This window comes from Eumetopias jubatus, unplaced genomic scaffold, assembly GCF_037043125.1.
Source record: "Eumetopias jubatus isolate StellerSeaLion01/CBP00866 unplaced genomic scaffold, mEumJub1_p1.0 scaffold_9, whole genome shotgun sequence".
NCBI classification, from domain to species: Eukaryota; Metazoa; Chordata; class Mammalia; order Carnivora; family Otariidae; genus Eumetopias; species Eumetopias jubatus.
Genome location: NW_028274815.1, coordinates 124439487 through 124462177, shown reverse-complemented (window position 1 = coordinate 124462177; position 22691 = coordinate 124439487). Strand labels below are relative to the sequence as shown.

Genomic DNA, 22691 nt, shown 5'->3' with positions numbered 1-22691 from the left:
TAAGGAAAAAGGGAATTTTATTTTTCAAGAAAATGTACTAACAGGTTGAGGGAAGGAGCACGTTGGCCACATCCCCTGTTCTAAGCAGGGGTCTGAGATGAGGCCAGACCTGACCAGGGCTTGGGAGGAGCTAATGGGACTCCCTGTGGCACTGGGAAGAGGACCAGGCAGGCCCAGGGATGGGACTTTGTTCTGTTAGCACCAGGAACCGTCCACAGCCACCGCTGGACTCGGAGACAGGACAGGGGATGGCCCTGCTCTGCCTCCACCTGAGCAGTCTGGGGAGGGGCTGGTGGCAGAAGGCTCCCTGCAGGTGGTCATCTGAGTGTGATTCTCAGATTCACAGACCAACCTCGGTCCCCCCAGCCCCCTGTAAACACAAGAATGAGCTCGTGACCACCAAGCCCCTCAGGACAAGATGAGGGTCCGAGACGTGTGGCTGGGCTTCAAGCGGCCCAGGAGCTGCCGGGCTTTCTCTTGCATGAAGAGCTGGTCCCTGGTCCCCCCGCAGGCCACCGTTTTCCAGGCGCTGGTCATCTGCGAGGAAGCAAGAGAGTTACCATCCAGGCAGAGGCAGCACGCTCCCAGCGAACGTGGTGAGCATAGCCAGGAGGAGTGGGGACGTTTCCATGCCCTTCCTCCCTTCTACCGCCACAAGTCTTCTTGTGCTCCCTCCACCTTCCCGGTGGCCCTGGGGAAGTTCCTCCCATTTCTGGGCTTCCTCAGATGTAAAGCAAGGAGGCTGGACAGGCAACACGGCCGTGCCCCTGCCCACGTGGCATGAGCCTCCTCATGAGGAAAAGCGACAGCCAAGCAGGCCGGTGGGAAGGAGCAGCGAGAAATTCCAACAGACAGTGAGGTGCAAGCAGCCAGGGCAGCCCCGGCCCCTGAGCACAGACGTGTGCTAAGCAACTAAATACAGACACAATGATTAATTACAAGTGAGACCACGCCATAATAAAGGGGCTCATATTGGGGGTGGAGGGGGCTCTCCAGCACACAGGCTCCCTCCCTGAGGGAGCGGCGTCCACAATGAGATCTGAAGCATCAACTAATCAAGCAAACAGAGCCGAGAAGGGCATTCAGGCAGAGGCAACAGCCCAGGCGACGTCCCCACGGGTAACACCACGTTGGTGGCCGGCACTCACAGGGGCAGGTGCTGGAAAGTGGCTTCGGGGCTTCGGGGCTGCCACCGGCTTCTCGGGCTTGGCCTGCAGGAAGCCCTCATTGAGGAGGCTGGTGTCCTCTTTGATGCCTGGCACTGTGAGGCTGGAGGAGCTTGACAGGACATTTGTCGGCTGCAATGAAAACCGAGCCAGACTCACCCTTCTGCCACAAGCGTGGTGGGAAGGAAGGAAACCAGTCACAGCCCAGCAGCTCCACCCCGGGCTATTGGATCTCAGGCAGGACATTAACTTCTCTAAGCCTCAGGTCCTCTTTCAGATGGGGACTTCTCTGTCAAATGCCTGTTTCAGAGCCTGGCACCTAATAGATGCCCAATAATGCCAATCCCTTTTCCATAGAGCTGCCTCCTCCCCAACAGGCCTAGTTTCTCCTGGGACCAGAATTCTCCACGAGCAGTCACAGATGCTGCCATCAACCGGCACACACAGAGCTGTACAAAGTACCCCCAGCCTGGCCCAGAGCCAGCCTGGCTCTGCTTCACCTTTACCCTCCTAATATTCTGCTGGGCTTAGTGCTCTGATAAACAAGAACCTAAGGCTTGAGAAAACTAAGAGATCCCAGAGAGCAAGAGCCAGTGCTGGGACTCTGCCAGGCCCACCCCACCTCAAATCCCATGTTCTAAACTACTTAACCACACAGCTTTACTGTTTGGCAAGTATTTTATGTGCCCAAGGCGATGCCTGTTGCAGGTCTGGCTGCACGGTACTAAATCCCCAGCCTGGTGGGGCTCCCTGCCCAGTGATGCTTCTCTGCAATCTGCAAGGGCTATGGCTGCAGCAGTCCTAACTCCCCAGATCTGCAGGATCTGATCAGGCAATCCTTTGTCCCATGCCCTCTGCGTCCCCCCAAGCCTCTGACTGCCTCCCACTGGGCGATACACCCCACTGTCAACTGCAACAGTGTGGCATACTTTCTGAGGGCTGGCTCTGTGTCGACAATAGCCACCTTCCTGAGCTCAGCCTGGAACTGGACAGCACCCTTCCCAGGGCTGATGTGCCCCAACCACCTGGCTGTGCCTTGAGGAACATCACTGACCCTCTCCACGTCACCAACTCTCTCCATGTCACCCCCATGAGAAGGTGCTGGGGACCCAGATCCATGGTTTTCAAACATGTTCTAGAAATACAACTCTAGCAATGCTATAAACCCTTCTGTGAGGGCGCCTGGGTGGCTCAGTTGGTTAAGCGACTGCCTTCGGCTCAGGTCATGATCCTGGAGTCCTGGGATCGAGTCCCGCATTGGGCTTCCCACTCAGTGGGGAGTCTGCTTCTCCCTCTGACCCTCTTCCCTCTCGTGCTTTCTATCTCTCATTCTCTCTCTCTCTCTCAAATAAATAAATAAAATCTTTAAAAAAATAAAAATAAAAAAAATAAAAATAAAAATAAAAAATAAATAAACCCTTCTGTGAAAGACATATGCAGAGCTGCCTTGACTGAAATCGGGGGTGGGTGCCCAGCCCCACTTTGTCCATCAGCCCCTTACAGCTGAGCCTGACACCCAGAGCCCAGTCCGAGAACCACCAGACCACTCCACTGCCAGGGTCCCCTCACAGCTAAAGGGTTCTAAAGGCAGAGGGCCTCCAAGGAGACTCCATCCTCCCTGGGGCAGAGGAGTCTTCTGCAGTTCTGGGCAGGGGGAGCAGGAGACGGGGCAGCTTCTCTCTCAGACCCCTTACCAAGGACAGCACCTTGGGCAGCGTGGACATTACCAGCTTCACATCTTCATCCACGATGTCAAGAGCCAGGGACTTGCGGACCTTCTTGATGGGGCTCCGCCGTAGCTAGGGGTGGGGAGGAGGGAGACAGAGCAGATGTTTGGGATTCCCCCGAGTCACCACCAGCACTTTGTGGACGCCTCCCCCAACCACCCTGGTCACAGAGCCACACCCTGATGCAGTGGAGCCTTCGAGTCAGGTCCCCGGCCCTGATGCAGTGGAACCTTCGAACCAGTCCCCGGCTGGCAAGGATTAGGGGGGTTGGGGGGTGTGCAGGTAGACCAGGAGAACCTGGCCCCATCACAGATTTAGCACCCAGGGCAGACTGTCCTGCCAGATGCAACCACAGGGAGCCAAGACACAAACACCTCCACCCAGAGACCCACTCCTCATCCCCAAATGGACCATGCACAGACCCTAGGCCTCTAACATGCTAAACACACCCCTAAACAGGCCAGGGAGAGAATCATCCAAGTTACACTTCAAATATCCACCTGCAGACGAGGAACACAGACATGTAAAACAGGGACGCAGGCCTGCTACAGGAATACCCAGCCCCACACCTGTGCCTCCAATCAGCAGGTCAGGGGTCAGCTCCAATACCAGGGAGGAGCTCTGGGACTAACTCACCCCCCAACCTAGCAGTATGCCCTGAACAAGTGCTGCCATGGCTCAGAACCACCACCTGACACAGAGGCCAGGAAGGGCCCTGGGTCAAGTTCTCTGAACCTACACACCCAGGGGACCCTGCCCCATGGGCCCCATCCACACCAACTGCCCAACTTCCCCACACACCTGTCTGGCGCATTCCCATCTTCCCACCTCTCCCCAGAACAAAGCTTCTGAAAAAAGGGGGACATGGAATCCATCTGCTTTCAGGAAACCACACACATGGTGCAGCAGAGGTGTGGCTTCTGGGTTGGCTTGAGACAACCCCTGCCCTGCACGCTGCACCCAGGTGTCCCTGACCAGTGTCCCCACCAGCTCTCCACCTCACCTGAACCAACTGTCCCCCACCTGGCTCACACGGCCCAGATGCGTGGCTGACTTCATCTGAGGACTTCCCTTTAAATCCTTTGTGTCCCCTTCTACTTACTCCCTTACTGCTGTGTGCATCGAGAGGGTCACCGGTGTGTTTGTCTAGTATCTGCCTCCGCCCCCTCATCTCCAGGAGGGAGTGACCTGGGTCTGTGTCACCATCCTCTCCACTGCACCCAGCCCAGGGCCTACTTTAGAAGGGTCCAAACACAGTGAGTGCTGCTTAAGGAAGGGCCTAGCTCAGAGGAGGTAAGGGGAAGGTTCCCGAGCACCAGGGCCTCACTTTGGTGGGTTTTGCTGATAACCACTCTGGGCAACAAATGGCAGGGGCTGCAGCTCCACCTTCCCCAGTGACCAACTTTTACCAGCTATTCCCAGACTCACCCCCTCCCCACTCTCTCCCCACCTCCCCATGGCTCTACCTCCCTTGGTCCAAACTGCCCAGGCTGGCAGGAAGGGGCTCTCCAGCCCCACCCCACCCACTCACCCCAGCCTTCCTCTTCTGCTTCTCAGGCCTCGCCTCGTCCTCAATGATGAGCTCGATGCCGGCCTCCGAGCGCAGCACCTCTTTCAAGTCCTCCTCCAGGTGTGGGGTCTGGGGCTGGGGGTGGGGTGGGGCAGCCCATGTGAGGCTGCACAGCCAGGCTCTAGGACCCAGCCATAGCCCAGCTGCTCTAGGCAAGGCAGGAAGGAGGCCTGGGGCCAGGACGCTGACCTCACACTCAGTCGTGACCATTAACTATCCTGCCTTGCAGGACAGACAAGCAGACACTGACCTCAATTCACTGAGGGCCGTCGTGAGCCAGGAGTACTCCCAGATCATCCCCGCCACCCTCACACAGTCCCATGCAACATCTATCATCATCTACAGGGTAGAAATGGGAGGCTCAGAGAGAGTAGGCACCTGGCCCAAGGTCACAGAGCTGTGGAGTTAGAACCTGGACACGATCCAGCCCTAAGTCCTCACCCCCTTTGTTTCACACTAATGGGGACTCTTGGTTCCATTTCCTGTTCTTGGGCCTGTGGGGTTCCAGGCGACCTCTCTGGTCTCGGGCGGCAGTGACCAGGGAAGGGAGAGAGCAGCAGGTGTAGCGGACGGCTACCCTGCGAAGTCATTCTACAAGTCCCTACATCTTTAATTCTAGTTGCCAAGGTCAGATGTGCCCCCTCAAACCGGTCTGGAAAGCATGCCACCATCTCAGTGTCTGGGAACCACAGCCCCGTGCTTCACTGGGCTCATTAACTCCATCCGCTCATCACCTCCATCCCGGGGCCGGGGAGACCACAACAAGAGAACCCCACACCGTGGTGGCAATGCTGGGGGCAGGGCAGGCACACCACAGACCCTGTTTACAGGCCAAATGCTTCTTGACGACCTCTCTCTCATCTTCAAGTCATTTCTAGAACACCTGCCCGTTTCAGAGAGCCCACTGCGCCAGCTTTCTGTTTTCACCGGGGAGAGCATGACCGCCCTCTGGGAGGAGTGGGGAGAAGGGAGGTCTGCCCACTGCCAGGAAGGTGCCTCCTCACCAGCCCCTCAGGCCCACGCACAAGTTGGCTTCCCCAAGTGTTAGAAAGCAGTGGCAGTTGGTCAAAGGCTTCAGTAGGAGGAGCCCCTGGCCACAGCACCCGAGTCATGAGCCATCGCGGCTCAGGCCCACCTCCTCCCAGGCGCAGGAAGCACACTGTGGAGTGCTGAGTTCTCCAGGTGCCAGTGCTTCAGGCCACTCCCACCCCTCCACACTGAGCTTCACCAGGATGCCACCGCGCCTCCAGCACCACCCAGTGCCCACCCAGCACGTTGCAGATGCTCAGGAGATGTCTGAGGAATTTTAACTCAGCCTCTGATCCCCCATTTGTAAAATCAGGATATTTGCAACTTCTCAGGGCTGCGTGAGGTCTCAGAGGGAAAGGGCTCTGTGAGCCGTACACCGCTATGTGGACCTGAGAGATCCCACCATGCACACCTGCCTGGCTACACCACATACCAGGGGCTTTAGTGGTCCGTACTTCTCCAGGGCATTCTTGAACGGGGTTGGTGTGTGGGGAGTGTTGTCCATGGAGTACTTCTGATCTGGGGTTACAAACCTGTCAGGCAGAGAAGGAGGCTGAGCAATGGGGTAGGGGAAAGACACCAGCCACTCTGCCACAGGCTGCCCATGACTCCCACAGTCCCTCCACCTGACCTTTGGCCTCGGCAGCAAGGAGGAAGCCCCAGGCATATGGTCTCTTCCCATGGCACTTCCCTTCCCACCTTCATACCCGAGGATCTTCATTAGAGGCTTAGAGGAAGGGTCAGCCTCAGAACCAGGAAAGAATAGGACATAGTCCTTCCAGCCAGGTAGAAGAATGTTTCAGAATGTTGCTCAGTCATTAGCTGATCAATGATGACTTTTTCATAAACAAGGGAGGCCACACTGCAGGCCCGCAAGAGAAGGGCAGGGGAGCAAGGCGAGAATCCAGGAAGACCAAGTCCTTCCCCAAGCTCTTCCAGAGCACATGTAGCAGTAGCATTATTAAGGGAAGACACATGATACAAGATGGTGAGGCCAACACACGTGCTCAGCATACCCTCTTCCCAAGTCCCCTCAAAATGATCACAGTGGGGACACAAATGGGGAGGGAGAGCTTTAGCAGACAGAAATGTGGGAAGGGGAAAAAAAAAAAAAGAAACATGGGAAGGGTCTGGTCCACAAGCAGAGATACTAAAAAGCTTCTCTATCAGTCCTGGCCCCAGCAGCGAGCGATTTCTGCCTGTGATGGAGAAGCCTCCCAACAGAGACCCCCCTCTCTCTCACACACACACACACACACACACACACACACACACGGCCCAGAAGAGACCCCCCCACACACACACACACACACCAGGCCCAGAAGAGACCCCTCACACACACACACACACACACACACACACACACACACATACACCAGGCCCAGAAGAGACCCCTCACAGACACACATACACCAGGCCCAGAAGAGATCACACACACACACACACACACACACACACACCAGGCCCAGAAGAGGCCCCTCACACACACATACAAGGCCCAGAAGAGACCCCTCACACATACACACACCACAAGCTGGGTATGGGCAAACCAGCTCTCCACCTGCATGAGGCCCGCATGACCTCCGTCAGCTAGAGGTACCACCACAGCTCACTCCCAGGCCTTCCTGAGACTGTCAGAGGATGTGAGAAACACCCAGGTAGTCAGGAACTCGGGAGCAGAGGCCAAGGTGGACACAGTTGCTGGGCACCCCCTCCAGCCTGCCAGCCATTGCATAGGGAGATAAAAGGCTGGAACAAGGGCAAATTATTCTTTATTTCCTTCCTCAGGACTGAGACTAGACAGGGGTCCACTCAATCTCTTCCCAAATTCTTGTTATCTCCCACACAGGACACACAGAGGCCCCCCCATCTAGTAAAGATGAAGAATGACATATAAGTACTGGTCAAATGTAAACATCTCACAGTTCAAACTGTAGCTCAAACGGATGAATCAGAGTCTCGGGATCAAACATCTCTGTGGGACTTGGAGCTTTTGCAACAAACATGAGAAAACCCTAGAACCTCCCTAATTCACAGTATCTGCAAGAACTGAGAATACATGTGTGTTAGAAAACCAAGGCAGAAAAGAGTAAAAAAAAAAAAGAACACCAAGGGAGGCCAACTTGAAAAGGAAAGACAAAAGATTGCTTGAGATGAAAAAAACTGCAACTCTGTAAGCTGGAGGCCTCAGGCGGAAAAGTGCAGGAGCAAACTGGAGAATCAGAAGACAGTCCCACAGTGTTCTCACAGAGTTCGAGTGGCTTATTAGGACAATGAACAGGAAGATGAAGATGGACAGAGACACAGCAACTGATGAGACCGTGTAGGGAGGACCTAAAGGCAGAAGGTAAAGGGGCGGACTGCCAGAGGAACAATTAAAAAAAAGTGCATGTTCTTAGCTCTAAGTCTGAGCCTTGAGTTTGAAAATCATGGTGGTGGGAGTTAATTAAGAGACAGCACACCTACATCTAGCTTGGCAAATTTCAGAAATTAACTAAAACAAACAAACAAAAACCCACCAAATAAAAACAAAAAAACAAAAACCACAAAAACCAAAACCAAAACCAAACCAAAGCCTTACAAGGATCCAGAGAGAAAGAAAAGATTTGCTACAAAGAAGTAACAGCGGGTTAGGTATCAGATTCCTCTTCAACATGAATGCCTAAAAAAACAAAGCAGAGGGCGCCTGGGTGGCTCAGTTGGTTAAGCGACTGCCTTCAGCTCAGGTCATGATCCTGGAGTCCCGGGATCGAGTCCCGCATCGGGCTCCCTGCTCAGCAGGGAGTCTGCTTCTCCCTTGGACCCTCCCCCCTCTCATCCTCTCTCTCTCTATCTCATTCTCTCTCTCAAATAAATAAATAAAATCTTTAAAAAAAAACAAAAACAAAGCAGAGCCCACGGTTTGGGGTCACAGCTATTCTTCCTCAAGACTTCTAGATCCACCTCCTGTTGTTGAAATACAGTAGACAGACAGCCCAGACATGGTGGCACAGGTCCCACATCCTCCTCACTCACAGCCTCCTCTCTGGGAAGAACTCCATCTAACCCAGAAAAAAAACAAATTTAAAACCAGGGAAGGTCTGTGATTTATGAACCAGTAAAATCTTAGGGGTGTTATCAGCTCCATGTGGCCCATCCCCATTGACACATAGCCCTGGTGACCCCTGACTTCTTGCCTCCCATGCTCTACACCCGATTCGCTCCAAACTTGGGGCCTTCTTTTTGTTCTTTACAACACAAAAAAGCATCTTTCTGTCCTTTGTGTTTACAGTTTGACCTGCCTGGAATTCCTTTTTCTCAGAATTCTGCATGGGTCTCCCTCCCTTAAGGGACATCCCTGACATCCTCCTAAGTTAGAACTCCTCGCTGTTACTTGTGCTCCCCCCGCAGGCCTATATAATTCCCCTCACAGTTTCTAGCACCATCAGAAACATCATACACTCAGTGTGTTTTGTTTCTTTGTTAATGGGCTGTCCCTTCCAGTAAACCGTAACTTCTATGGGGGAAAAAAATGGGAAAGGTGGGATATAAAACCAGTGGGCACGGAAACCAGTCAAATTTGGAATGAAGTCCAAATAACTGTTGCCTATTAAGTCTTGCATAGGTCAAAAAGAATTTCTGAAAGAGAAAAGAGGAAAACCAAAACAGTCTTTTGTGACAAGAATCTGGATTTAAAGATGAAGCAGCAGATCCCCACTCCAGGCCCAAGTGGGACATCAGGGCCAGACTTCCTCTCCTGCCTGAAACAACGAAGCAACAGTACACCATGGATGACACAATGGGCTTTAAGACCCTGGGCACCAGAAGACAGAGGACAGGGACCCAAGAGATGGGAGACAGAAGAGGATGGCTCCCAGGCACAGCGTAGGGACGAAAGCAGAGGAGGAGCCTGGCACGACCTAGAGTCAAAGGGACAAGGGCAAGTGTTCGAGGAGACCATGGCACAGCATCACCAGAGGAGAGAGTTGCATAGGAGGAAAACTCAGACATCTGCAGATGGGCCGGAGTATCCCACAGGGCACTAACTGGTGCACACACTTGAGGAGGCCACCTGAGATCAAGGAAGAATGATGCAAAAAGAGCAGAGGGAACAGTACTTGATGCTCACGCAGGGCTGGAAACAGCGCTCAATCCCACCAGCCAGACTGGAAATCCTCATCACTCACAAGACAGAGGGTAGAGCACTGGAGGGTCCTGAACTAACTGCTGCTCTGGTCCCACCTGATAAATCTTAAAAACAAGACCGACCCAAAGGATCAAATTATTTCTAAATAACTCAACTGTATCCCAGAACAAGGCTCTAAAAAAAGTCCAAGAATACAAAAATATACAGCACTCAGCAAGGTGGAATTCACAACGTCTGGCACCCAATTAGATGTCACCAGGCACACACGGAGAAGCTAAGCAGGTGCTTACAACCCAAGCAAAACCCACAAGGAGAAGAAAAGCCCATCTACCGAAACTGACCCGGAACTGATACACAGCTAAAATCAGCAGGCCAAGGACATTAAGACAGTTGTTATAATTGTACTTCATATGTTCCACAGCAAAGCCAAGATGGAGGATATTTTAGAAGATCCAGTTGAACATCTGGAGACAGAAACCACAATGCCTAAGATGAAACACACACTGGACGGGATTACCAGGGACCAGATACCGCAGAGAAAAGATTAGTCACTTGAAAATAAAACAACAAACCATCCAAAACAGAGAGAAAGAGTGAAAACAATGGTAATATCATCAGGAAGCTGTGGGACAGCTCCACGTGGCCTAATATGTGTATAATTGTGGAGTCCCTAAAGAAGGCTGGGTGGAAGGCCCAGAAAGAATATTTGAAGACATAAGGGATGAAGTGTTTCCAGATATAATGAAAACCCAAAGATCCAAGAAGCCGAATGTCAAGCGAATGCCAAGCATAAGAAACAAAGAACAATCCATTATGGCACATCATAATCAGCTTGTTCAAAACCAGTAATAAAACAGTACAGGCCAAAATGGTTGAAAGACCTAAACGTGAGACAGGAGTCCATCAAAATCCTAAAGGAGAACACAGGCAGCAACCTCTTCGACCTCAGCCACAGCAACTTCTTCCTAGAAACATCGCCAAAGGCAAGGGAAGCAAGGGCAAAAATGAACTATTGGGATTTCACCAAGATAAAAAGCTTTTGCACAGCAAAAGAAACAGTCCACAAAACCAAAAGACAACCGACAGAATGGGAGAAGATATTTGCAAATGATATATCAGATAAAGTGCTAGTATCCAAAATCTATAAAGAATTATCAAACTCGGGGCGCCTGGGTGGCTCAGTTGGTTAAGCGACTGCCTTCAGCTCAGGTCATGATCCTGGAGTCCCAGGATCGAGTCCCGCATCAGGCTCCCTGCTCAGCAGGGAGTCTGCTTCTCCCTCTGACCCTCCTCCCTCTCGTGCTCTCTATCATTCTCTCTCTCTCAAATAAATAAATAAAATCTTTAAAAAAAAAAATTATCAAACTCAACACCCAAAGAACAAATAATCCAATCAAGAAATGGGCAAAAGACATGAACAGACATTTTTCCAAAGAAGACACCCAAATGGCCAACAGACACATGAAAAAGTGCTCAACATCGCTCAGCATCAGGGAAATCCAAATCAAAACCTCCATGAGATACCACCTCACACCCGTCAGAATGGCTAAAATTAACAAGTCAGGAAACGACAGATGTTGGCGGGGATGTGGAGAAAAGGGAACCCCCCTATACTGTTAGTGGGAATGCAAGCTGGTGCAACCACTCTGGAAAACAGTATGGAGGTTCCTCAAAAAGTTGAAAATAGAGCTATCATACGATCCAGCAATTGCACTACTGGGTATTTACCCCAAAGAGACAAATGTAGGGATCCGAAGGGGTACGTGCACCCCAATGTGTATAGCAGCAATGCCCACAACAGCCAAACTGTGGAAAGAGCCAAGATGGCCACTGACCGATGAATGGATAAATAAGATGTGGTATATATACACAATGTAATATTATGCAGCCATCCAAAGGAATGAGATCTTGCCATTTGCAACGACGTGGATGGAACTGGAGGGTGTTATGCTGAGTGAAATAAGTCCATCAGAGAAAGACATGTATCATATGACCTCAGTGATATGAGGAATTCTTAATCTCAGCAAACAAACTGAGGGTTGCTAGAGTGGTGGGGGGTGGGAGGGAGGGGGTGGCTGGGTGATAAGACATTGGGGAGGGTATGTGCTATGGTGAGCTCTGTGAATTGTGCAAGACTGTTGAATCACAGATCTGTACCTCTGAAACAAATAATGCAATATATGTTAAGAAAAAAAAAAGAAGAAGATAGCAGGAGGGGAAGAATGAAGGGGAGTAAATCGGCGGGGGAGACGAACCATGAGAGACGATGGACTCTGAAAAACAAACTAAGGGTTCTAGAGGGGAGGGGGGGTGGGGGGATGGGTTAGCCTGGTGATGGGTATTAAAGAGGGCACGTTCTGCGTGGAGCACTGGGTTTTATGCACAAACAATCATGGAACACTACATCAAAAACTAATAATATAATGTGTGGTGATTAACATAATAATAAAAAAATTTAAAAAAAAAACAGTACAGGCCAGATGACAGGACAGCAACATCCTTAAAGCTCCAAGGAAAAACCTGTCAACCCTGAGTTCTATACCCAGCAAAACTACCTTTCAAACACTAAGGCAACTTTTCAGATACAAACTTTCCAGATTCACCAGCAGGCCCAAGCTACAATGTTAAAGGATGACCTTCAGAGAGAAGGAACATATTACCAGGTGGAAATGCAGATCCACAGAGGAATGAGGAGCAGTGGAAATGCTTCTTCATGTGAAAAAAAAAAAAAACCAGAAAGGCTGGAGCAGCCGCAGCAGATTAGGAACAGGGATGAGAAGGAAAAGAGAAAGAAGCATCAATGCCTTTTGTGGCAACAGCGTACCTACTTAAAGGCTTAGATTTCAAAAATTCTGGCTTGAACAGAGAATCATTCCTCATGCAACGTATCTGTTAAACTCTAGGTCAACTGTTGAGAGACTGATTTCTGACCAGGGGATTCATAAAGCTTTCCTGAAATTATGTATCATTACAAGGACTAACATTACTAAGCTGATTCCCGAATTACACAGATTATCAGGAAATAACAAGGTAATGCTCTCCTGCAGCAAAGGTAACAAGCAGAAGCACAGTTAAGCCACTGTCTCTACCTGGAATCTAGAGTCAGGATGATGCAGGAAGTGCACTTCTGTGAAAGCACTTCCATAAAAGCACACAGTAAGGGACCTGTACAGGTGAGACATGGAGCTTTGTAAGCTCACAGCCTGAGCTCCTCCTGACTGAGCACCACAAAGAGACAAGGAGAACCAGGGCACTTCTGTCCTTCATGTTAAGGCTGCTCAAACACAGTGGATTTGCACTTGAAACTTACACAAGATGGGGAGATTTTTTTCATGGCTATTTGGACTCTAGTCCTGAGATTGGAAAACCATCAAATTAAAAACTGAAAATGAGGAATAACAAAGATGAAGCACCAGACAATCCTGACAAAAACAAAGAGGTGTGGTGGCGAGAAGGAGGCTGCCTTCTTGAAACAGTCTCAGGTGTTTTTCTAAAGGGGATCCCGGTCCTGGCTTGGGGAGGGGGCGAGGCCCAAGCTCCTGGGCCATCAGGAATGGGTGGGCACAGCACTCACGCCGCGTGTTTCTGGTGCAGGGGCGTCTTATCCCGGTGCAGGGGTGTGGTGACCACCACCTTCTGGCTGCACACCGGGGTGGACGTCAGTGAGGGGCTCTCCAGCTCCAGTGTGTCCTGTTTGTTCCAGAAGTTCAGAAACTGCAGGGAAGAGGATGGAAACAAGACAAAGTGACAACCTGCAGGGGTGGGGGTGAGACCCTGGACGGCCCCCCACCGACACGGCTGTTCTCTGACAGAGGTCTCCCTCCTGACCTGGGAGAACTCCCCTACCAGGCACCAGAAAATGAAGACCAGGGTAGATCGACAGGACCCACCATCTAGGTTCACGTAGACCCCTGGGATTGTCACTGCCCCCAGCCCTGGCTTTTGTGAGGCCGGGGAGGGCCATCCCCCATGCCCACGCTCACAGCACTGCCGACTGTGCGGTCAGGGCACAGAAAGCTGGCAGTCTTGAAAGCAGCTCCTTTTCAGAAGACTAGCTCTCACCCGACCTGTGGACAGGGGACAGTGACAATGGTGCTAGTGACGTGAACAGGTAGAGCACCCCCACACACCACGACTAAGCATTCACACCAAGAATTCCATGTAGTTTTCACAGATCTGTAACGTAGGTGCCATCACGACACCCCATTTTACAGATAAGAAAGCTGAGGCTAAAGAGGTAAAGGGTCTTGCGCTGAGTGCTAGAGACAGGACGCAAATCCAGATCTGAGCCAAGTCTGTGGCACTACCCTCCCCCTCTCTGCCCTGAAGGTGCCCCGGTAGCCCAGGGCCACGAGCAGCCCTTGGGTCCACAGCCCTGAGCAGGGTCCCCGTCACGCTAGGCTGTTTGTTGGGCAGCTCAGGACTTGCTGTCCTTCTCTTCTCAGCTGCCCTTACTTGGGGCCTGCTATGGGCTGAACTGTGCAGTGTCCTCCCAAATTCCCATGTTGAAGCCCTGACCCACAGGCCCTCAGAACGTGAATGTATTTAGAGAGAGAGCCTTCAAAGAGATGATTAAAGGTAAAATGAGGTCATAAGGATGGGCCGTCATCCAACATGGCTTGTGTCCTTAGAAGATTCTACAAGAGGGCGCCTGGGTGGCTCAGTTGGTTAAGGAACTGCCTTCGGCTCAGGTCATGATCCTGGAGTCCCTGGATCGAGTCCTGGATCGAGTCCCGCATCGGGCTCCCCGCTCGGCAGGGAGTCTGCTTCTCCCTCTGACCCTCCCCCCTCTCATGTGCTCTCTCTCTCATTCTCTCTCTCTCAAATAAATCTAAAAAAAAAAAAAGGAAGATTCTACAAGGAGAGGTTAAGAGATTATAAGAGAAAGATTAGGACACAGACACACACACAGAAGGAGACCATGTGAAGATACACAGAGGAGACAGCCAGCCATCTACAACCAGGAGAGGCTCCGAAAAAACTGAACCTGCCCACACTTAATCTCAGCCTCCAGAACTATGAGATTAATTTCTGAAGTTTAAGCCCCCTGGTCTGTGGTACTTTGTTTTGGCACCTGTAGCAACTAACACAAGATCTCTCGCAGAAAAATACCACTAATCACCCCTGACATGGGCCTGGCCTCGATCCTTGGACAGATGATAGAAGTAGCCTCCTAAAACGTGCCTCCTCTGGGCCTCACTCTCTCCCACATCCACAGGGAAGGGGGTAGACATAGTGAGACCCAAAGCCTCCATCCACTCTCTTCTGGTCTGGGACCGTGGGAACTCCAGGGTCTGCCTCTCGCCTGCCCTTCCAGTCCATCCTCCCATAGCCCCACCACCCCCTCAGCCCCCAGGGCAGTACATACCCCCTGTTTACACCTACGGCCCTCCAAAGCCCCTGCCCCTTCCCCCAACTTCCCCATCACCCTGGCTCTGGACTTCACCCCATGCCCTCTGCCCCCTCATCTCCATGCCTGTGTTCAAGCTGACAAAACCCAGCTCAAACATCTCTCTCGGAAGCTCTGAATGCCTCCCTGACAAGTAGGGAAGACAGGGTCCCTCCTCAGCTCTCCCTAATAGTACTTTCATTACAAACAGAGCAGTACCCAGGACACAACAAGCTCCCAACGACCACAGCACTTTCCACACCACATTCTGTTCAAGTAATTACAAGCCTGCCCCCAGCACTCACTACCCTCATCAAGGGCAGGGCTATGTCACCTTCACCATTACACCCCAGGGCTGGCAAATCTGCTATGAGCAGGTGTGCAATAAACTCTTTTAGCAAATACTGAGTCCCTTCTCTTCTTTGCCCAGTTACCACCTACTATTCCCCAGCTAAGCAATCCCTCCCTCCTCGTGGAAGCCTTCCAGGATGACACCTACCCCCCCAGAGGAGATGCCCTCACAGCTCTATAAGCCTCACATACCAGGTGTCACATTCATTTGCAGCTTTTCCTATTAACTGGTCTTCCCACCAGAGCTTAAGCTTCCCTAGGGCAGAGCCAGGCCTGGTTTTGCTCCCCTCTATGCCCCCAGCACCTAGCACAGGGCCTCAAACAGCAGAGGCTCAGGGAAGCCTTGCTGAATGACGTGTGCCCACGTGCCAGGTCCTGTCCCGGGCACTGGGAGTCTGTACACCAAACCCAGCGAGCAGTCGGGGTGGGGTCCACACACCTGGGAGGGTGAGAAGGGTAGGGTCTTGACGGGTGTGCTCTTGGGGGTGAGGCTGTTACAGGAGTCCAGGAAGGACAGGCTGGCGCTGTTCTCCGTGACAGGCGACAGGGCGACACGCCTCTTCTTCTGCCTCTTGAGCACCGAAGGCGGCGTACCGATGCCCAAGCCCCCCACCTCAGTACTGGGGGAAATGGGGATCAGCTCGCCCCGACTGCTGCGGCTCAGATCTGAGATAGTGTGGCCATCCAGGCGGTACTCGGTCACACTGGGCACTGGGGCAGCAGGCTGGCGGGGCGGCGGCACCTGCTGCCGCCGTGATGGTGATGGCTGCACCGGGCTGTTGCTGATGCTGCCCTCTGCGGACGGCTCCTCAGGCAAGTCAAATTTACTCAGGTCACACCAAGCATCAGGGTCCTGCCCAGAGACGGGGGGTTAGGAATAACTGCAATCACTCTGCTTTTGCAGCCGACAAAGAAGACTCATTCATTAAAGGACAACACACATGCATCAGGGAGGAACCCACAGCCCAGGAGTCATCACCGTGAACGTTTTCTTGCGTTTGCTTGAGAATTCTTCTACCATCTGTATATCTCTATCTGCAAACATACCTGAAGGCACACTGCACATATGGCTGCTTGCTGTTATTTTTAAAAAGTGATACGTAAGATAGGAAGCACAAAGAAAGAAAAATCAGACACCCATCAAGGAGTCTAGGAAATAAAACCCTATATTAAAAAAAAAAAAAAATCACTGAAGCCCCAGGCCCACCTTCCCTTGTTCATGTCCTCTGCCTGAACTCAGTATTTACCATCTTCACGCATTCCCTTAATTTTACCACTTATATCCCTCAATGGTAGCTAGGATTCTGCATTTTTAGCCTTAGAAAAAAATTATTTCTATATCCTTTTTTTCTACTTAAAATTATAGTAATAATGATAGTGCCTAATTCTATTACCTATGAGTTAGATGTTTACTATTAACAAATATCAGTTATTATGTGAAAAAATTTTCAACTTTTATAACAGGTTTTATGACTGCAAAATAATCGATCATATGAATGTATCAGTACTTAACTATCCCCCTCTTCTGTTGGACATTTTCCCCCCTAGTTTTTAAAAATTAAAAATAACATCTTCATGAACATCTTAGATACAAATCTTCTCATGCATTTTTGGTGACCTCCTCGAAAGAGACTTAGGCCCCAGGCTGTGTGGCCAGGTTTAAGTGTCATGATGCGCACAGCCACACTCCTGGAGAATGTGCTCCACTGTGCTCCACGCACCTGTCAGTCACAGATGCCTCCTGGGCCACTTCACCTAAACTGTGTCCAGTCCCACAAGAACCTGCCAGACAAACATTACTTTCCTCCTTTCGAGGCCAGAGACGGTGCAATCTGCCTGAGGTCCCTTAAGTTTCTGGGAGCAATTCTGAAGAGTCATACCCAGGTCTTCCTTCCTTTGCCCAATAAGTGACAACCCGGCCACAGGGCTGCTAGAGACAGAAGCTTCCGCTTTGGTACCTGGAGGTCTGGCCCTGAGTAGAACCAGATCCTCGTGACGACTGCTGGTCCTTGGGACTCGCAGGAGCGTGGGCAGTTCATCCCTAAGGGTGGAGGCCAGCTCAGGGCAGCACTAATTTCAGGCCCATGCCCTCAGCAGCAAACCTCAATCTCGAGGAGGCCCCAGACTAATGGTGTCTAATGGACCAGAAGCAGATCCTACAAGCACTGCCTGGAGGGACAGACAGCAGTGTTTCCACAAACGCTGTAACAGAGCATGTATGTTAGATAGCAAGTAAGGAGCCTGGCCCATGGCAGGCACTCACACGTCAGCTACTGTCGTTACTAATTAAGCATTCAGCCGGGCATACAGTGGACGCTCAGTAACACTTGGCTCCCCTCCCCCCATTCTCTGGGCCTATCAAGTGGAAGAAGAGGCAGAAGAGTCTGAGGATGAAAGCAGGTAACACCATGAAAGGCCAACAGTGCCAGGCACAGAGTGCGTCCTACGCTCATCTAACTCTCCCCATAGGGCCCGAATCAGGGACTGCCCCTGGCAGCCTCAGAGCTATTTATTGAACGTGTTGACAAACCAATCAGACCTGCTTCTTGTGCCACTCTGAAATTTCTTGGAGTGGAGGGGACACCACAGCTAGACCCTACAGCTGGGACCAGTCCCAGTCTCTGGAGGCAAGGGGTGGTCAAGACAGCCAAGACCACCAGGCTTACTCACTGTGTGACTGTGGGGACACTACTTAACCCCCCTGAGCCTCAGTCTCATCTACAAAACACAGAGAAAGGACATACCTCACAGGATAGTGTGGATTATACACTGAACCCAGAGCCTGGCATTTAGATGTTCAATAAACAGCATCATTATTCTTAGCAAGAACAGGGAAGCCCGAGTGGGAAGATGAATGTGGGGTGAACTCCGCTGTCCCTAGTCGCCAGCCCTGTCCCCCATCACCTCCTGAAACCTGCTCTACACGGCAGGCCTGGCTGACACAGCGAGGAGCTGGGATGTCACATCAGGAGGTACAGCCCCCAGCGAGGAGCTCTCCCCAATGAGGTACAATCCACAGCCAGGGGAGCCTCAGGGGCAGCGTTACTGGAGTTACCAGAACCCACTCGGCACTCCAGCCCCAGCCCTACATCCGGTGCCACGAGTATTATGGGCCTCAGACACCCTCCCCTCGTCATCCCTGAGGTCTCAGGGCAGTGCCATCTCCTCTGGGGAGCCCTCCCACCCAAACTGCACTGTAGCACATGAGGGCAGGGACTGCATGGCAACCATCTGTGTCCCCAGGCCCTGGCTCCCAGCTGGACACTCCACGTCAACTCAGGAGACGTCGCAGGATGACGGAGTGAACAGAAGGATGCCTGCCCATGAGACGCATTCCCGGTTGGCGGGTGCTCTGGGCCCACTGTGAAGAGCTGTGACCAACATTACCGACTCGATCAAGTCCAGGGCTTCCGAGAGGCTTGACCCCACAGCAGGGATGAGGAGGTTTGCAGCCTCCACCACCCACTTGTAGGGCAGGCTGGTTTCCGGCGAGGAGCCCTCCTGGTCTTCACGCTTCGGGAAGTCCTCCAAGGGCTCTGGTGTTCGAACTCCATCCAGGTCTGTAGAGACAGCTCCCTGCTCCTTAGAGGTGGTGGCTGCCGTGGCCTCCTCCTCACTGCTTTCCTCTTCCTTCATGGCAGGAAGCGTGGGGGGCCAGCTGGTGACGAGACTACCCTGTAGGACACAAGGGCACAGGGTTCTGATTATGAGATGTACACTGTGTAGTATTCTAGTGAAAAACGGCACAACCTGGGGCACCTTCTCAAGGGCAAAGAGTGCGATCCCGTGTCAATGGGGGGGGGGGGGCACAATGGTGTCAGGAGAAGCCACGGGCTCTGGAATCAGCCAGAGCTTGGCCATTTTTGTTAGCCGGCCTTGAGCAAGCTGTGTGACCTGTGTGTAAGTCAGCTCTCTTGCTTTTAAAATGAGGACCCTAAGGCTCACCGGGGAGGGGCGCTACAGAGATCAGCAAGGATGCAAACGGTGCCCAACTCACACCTTGGCTATTAACTGCTATCGCTGCAAGTGAACGGGATGGAAATGGTTTGTGATCCAAGCAAAGGAAGAAAAGGAGATAAAAAGAACAGATATGATTGAAAATTTGTAACCACGGCAATTGCAGAAAGGGGAAGAATGCCATAAACGCTATTTAAAGGCTCGAATGTGGGAATTCCGCTTCGGAAACAGCCGTGTTGAAAAATGGCTTGGTGATTTCATTTAGAATTCAGAATACAGGGGCGCCTGGGTGGCTCAGTTGGTTAAGCGACTGCCTTCGGCTCAGGTCATGATCCTGGAGTCCCGGGATCGAGTCCCACATCAGGCTCCCTGCCCGGCAGGGAGTCTGCTTCTCCCTCTGACCCTCTTCCCTCTCGTGCTCTCTATCTCTCATTCTCTCTCTCAAATAAATAAATAAAATCTTAAAAAAAAAAAAAAGAATTCAGAATACACTTACCATACGACCCAACAATCCTAAACCTAGATGTTTATCCAAGAGAAATGAAAACTTATGTTCACACAAAATCCTGTACACAGATGCTTATAGCAGCTTTATTTGGAAACATAGCTAGGAATCAACGTCCCTCAGCTGATAAAGAAAGAATGGTACTCCCATACAACAGACTATCACTCAGCAGGAAAAAAGAACAAATCACTGACAGATGTAGTCACATGGATGAATCTTAATGCATTAATAACTAAGCAAAAGAAAAGTCACAGAAGAGTACAGACCGTATGATTCCATTTCCATGACATCCTTACTAAGATAAAACTACGGAGAGACAGAAAACAGAGAAAATAGAGAAGCGGTTGCTAGGGGCTGGGGGCTTGGGAATTTTAGGGGGTGTTGGAAATGTTCTCCACCTTTACTGTGGTGTTGGTTACATTTGTCAAAACGTACAGAACTATCTACTAAAAGGGTGAATTTTACTGTCTATAAATTACACCTTTATAAAATGAAGGGATGAAGAAGCTCCAAGTTTCCCAAGCTGGAAAAAAGGAATTACTATATGATAAATGGGTAATATCCTTAACACGTAAAGTTTATGAATGACAAAAAAAGGGGGGGGGGGGCAAAGGCAAATCAATAAACTAAAGAAAAACCATCAACCTCACCAGTAGGAAATCAAACCCAAATGATAGTCCACTGTTGCTCATAAAATTTGCAAAGATTTTTTTTAAGAGAGGGAGAGAGAGAATCCTAAGCAGGCTCCACCTCCACTGTGGAGCCCAGAACCAATTCAGGGCTCGATCTCGCGACTCTGAGCTCATGACCTAAGCAGACATCAAGAGTCGGGGGCGCCTGGGTGGCTCAGTTGGTTAAGTGACTGCCTTCGGGGGGCGCCTGGGTGGCTCAGTTGGTTAAGCGACTGCCTTCAGCTCAGGTCATGATCCTGGAGTCCCGGGATCGAGTCCCGCATCGGGCTTCCTGCTCAGCAGGGAGTCTGCTTCTCCCTCTGACCCTCTTCCCTCTCATGCTCTCTATCTCTCATTCTCTCTCTCTCAAATAAATAAATAAAATCTTTAAAAAAAAAAAAAAAGTGACTGCCTTCGGCCCAGGTCATGATCCTGGAGTCCCGGGATCGAGTCCCATATTGGGCTCCCTGCTTAGCGGGGAGTCTGCTTCTCCCTCTGACCCTCTTCCCTCTTGTGCTCTGTCTCTCATTTCTCTCTCTCAAATAAATAAATAAAATCTTAAAAAAAAAAAAAGAAAAAGAAATCAAGAGTCGGTAGCTTCACGACTGAGCCACCCGGGTGCCCCGGCAAAGGTATTTTTTATACGGCCACAGCCAGTGGTGACAAGAGTGTGGGACAATGGGCAATGCCATCTGTTGCTGACAGGACAAAATGGTACTAGCACTCAAGCGGCAATTTGGTGATGCTTGTGAAAATTTCACACGTCGGTACCATTTGACCCAGTCATGCCACATCTGTAAAAACTAACCCACATAAATAAGTACATGCACAAAAAATTTGAACGATGTTTGCTGCAGCATCTTAACAGAAATGGTAACAGATGTTCATCAGCAGGTTACGACAAGATGTGACAGATCCAAGGATGGTATAAAGATCTGTACGTGCAAAATGATATGGAAAGATTTAAGAAACCGTAAGGCAGTAAGTTATAACATAATCTTCATTTTAAACTTATTGCCCTTAGTAAGAAATGTTGGCAAACACATTAAACAATATATTGGTTCTCTCTGGCAGTCGAGATTAGCAGGCTCGGCCTTCTGCAATATTCAGCTCTGTAAAGTTTGTAACTCTTTACAATGATCATGCATTGCTTTTGAAGTAGAGGGACAAGAATTATAATTGCAAGCACCGACCAGTGAGTGGAGAGAACAGGAGGTGGTCCCATATACACATTAGTAGGCAAAATTTTCTGGCAGCAATCTAGCAAAGTGTATTAGAAGTTTTTCAAGAAATGTGTCTCAACCCATCTCCATGAATTTCTAAAGAAATAACTGAGCACATGAGCAGTGATTTGAGCTACGAGGGTCATTAAAGTTTTGTTTCTATTTTTAAAAATTAGATATAACCATGATTACACAAACAGCAAAACAGAACCATGAAAATGCTGCTGGAGATGAAATGAGGCTGAAAACAACACGCTAACTGACCCCCGGGGCTCATTCTGGCCCAGCACAGCCAGCGCTCCAGACGCAAAGTGCCAGAGGTAAAAGCTAAGTCAAAAAACTGACTTTCAGCCAAGGATTTTCAGAGACCGAGGAAGGTCTGTACACTTCCCCCCATCCTAAAAAGTGACTTTGTGTCTGCTGATGTCCACAGTTTCTCTTTGTGGAACGTATGCTTCTTCTTCAACCAGAAGGAAAAGGCTTGAAAACATGTTACTCAGATACACAACGAAGTGTGAGAAGTAGATTCCTCTGGTTAGGGGATGTATGGGGAGTCCAGACTGGAAGAAGTCAATTTACTTTTCATTTTAGATATTTCCTTACTGTTTGTTACTCCACAGGAGCATTCATTTCAGGGAATCAAGAGAGATTCTCACAAGTTGAAAAATCAAGAAACAGAGGGGTGCCTGTGTGGCTCAGTCATTAAGTGTCTGCCCTTGGCTCAGGTCATGATCCCAGGGTCCTGGGATGGAGCCCTGCATCGGGCTCCCTGCTCTGCGGGAAGTCTGCTTCTCCCTCTGTTGGCCGCTCCACGTGCTTGTGCTCTCTCCCTCTCTCTCTGACAAATAAATAAATAAAATCTTTAAAAAAAAAAAAAAGAGAAAGAAAAATCAAGAAACAGAAGCAAAAACATGCAATGCTGCTGTACAGCACCCTCAGAACTGGGGCGGCACACAGGTTCTACCTAGCCAGTAAGA

The 22691-nt window shown here is 50.6% G+C and overlaps 1 protein-coding gene across 4 annotated transcripts in view; it reads right to left on the bottom strand.

The window, feature by feature from the left end:
* MYBL2 (MYB proto-oncogene like 2) overlaps positions 1 to 22691 on the bottom strand; it is a 37087-nt gene continuing 14396 nt past the window's right edge. The window contains exons 7-14 of one of the 4 annotated variants that reach the window (XM_028122026.2): positions 18746 to 19033; positions 15798 to 16211; positions 13193 to 13332; positions 5926 to 6025; positions 4425 to 4538; positions 2873 to 2965; positions 1149 to 1298; positions 1 to 537 (exon numbers count right to left, since the gene is read on the bottom strand). In XM_028122026.2, the coding sequence (XP_027977827.1) occupies positions 409 to 537; positions 1149 to 1298; positions 2873 to 2965; positions 4425 to 4538; positions 5926 to 6025; positions 13193 to 13332; positions 15798 to 16211; positions 18746 to 19033 (1428 nt within the window). In that variant the 3' untranslated portion in view covers positions 1 to 408. Of the gene's footprint in view, positions 538 to 1148; positions 1299 to 2860; positions 2966 to 4424; positions 4539 to 5925; positions 6026 to 13192; positions 13333 to 15797; positions 16212 to 18745; positions 19034 to 22691 lie in introns of all 4 variants that reach the window. The other 3 variants (XM_028122027.2, XM_028122025.2, XM_088026776.1) reach the window with 3 other exon arrangements.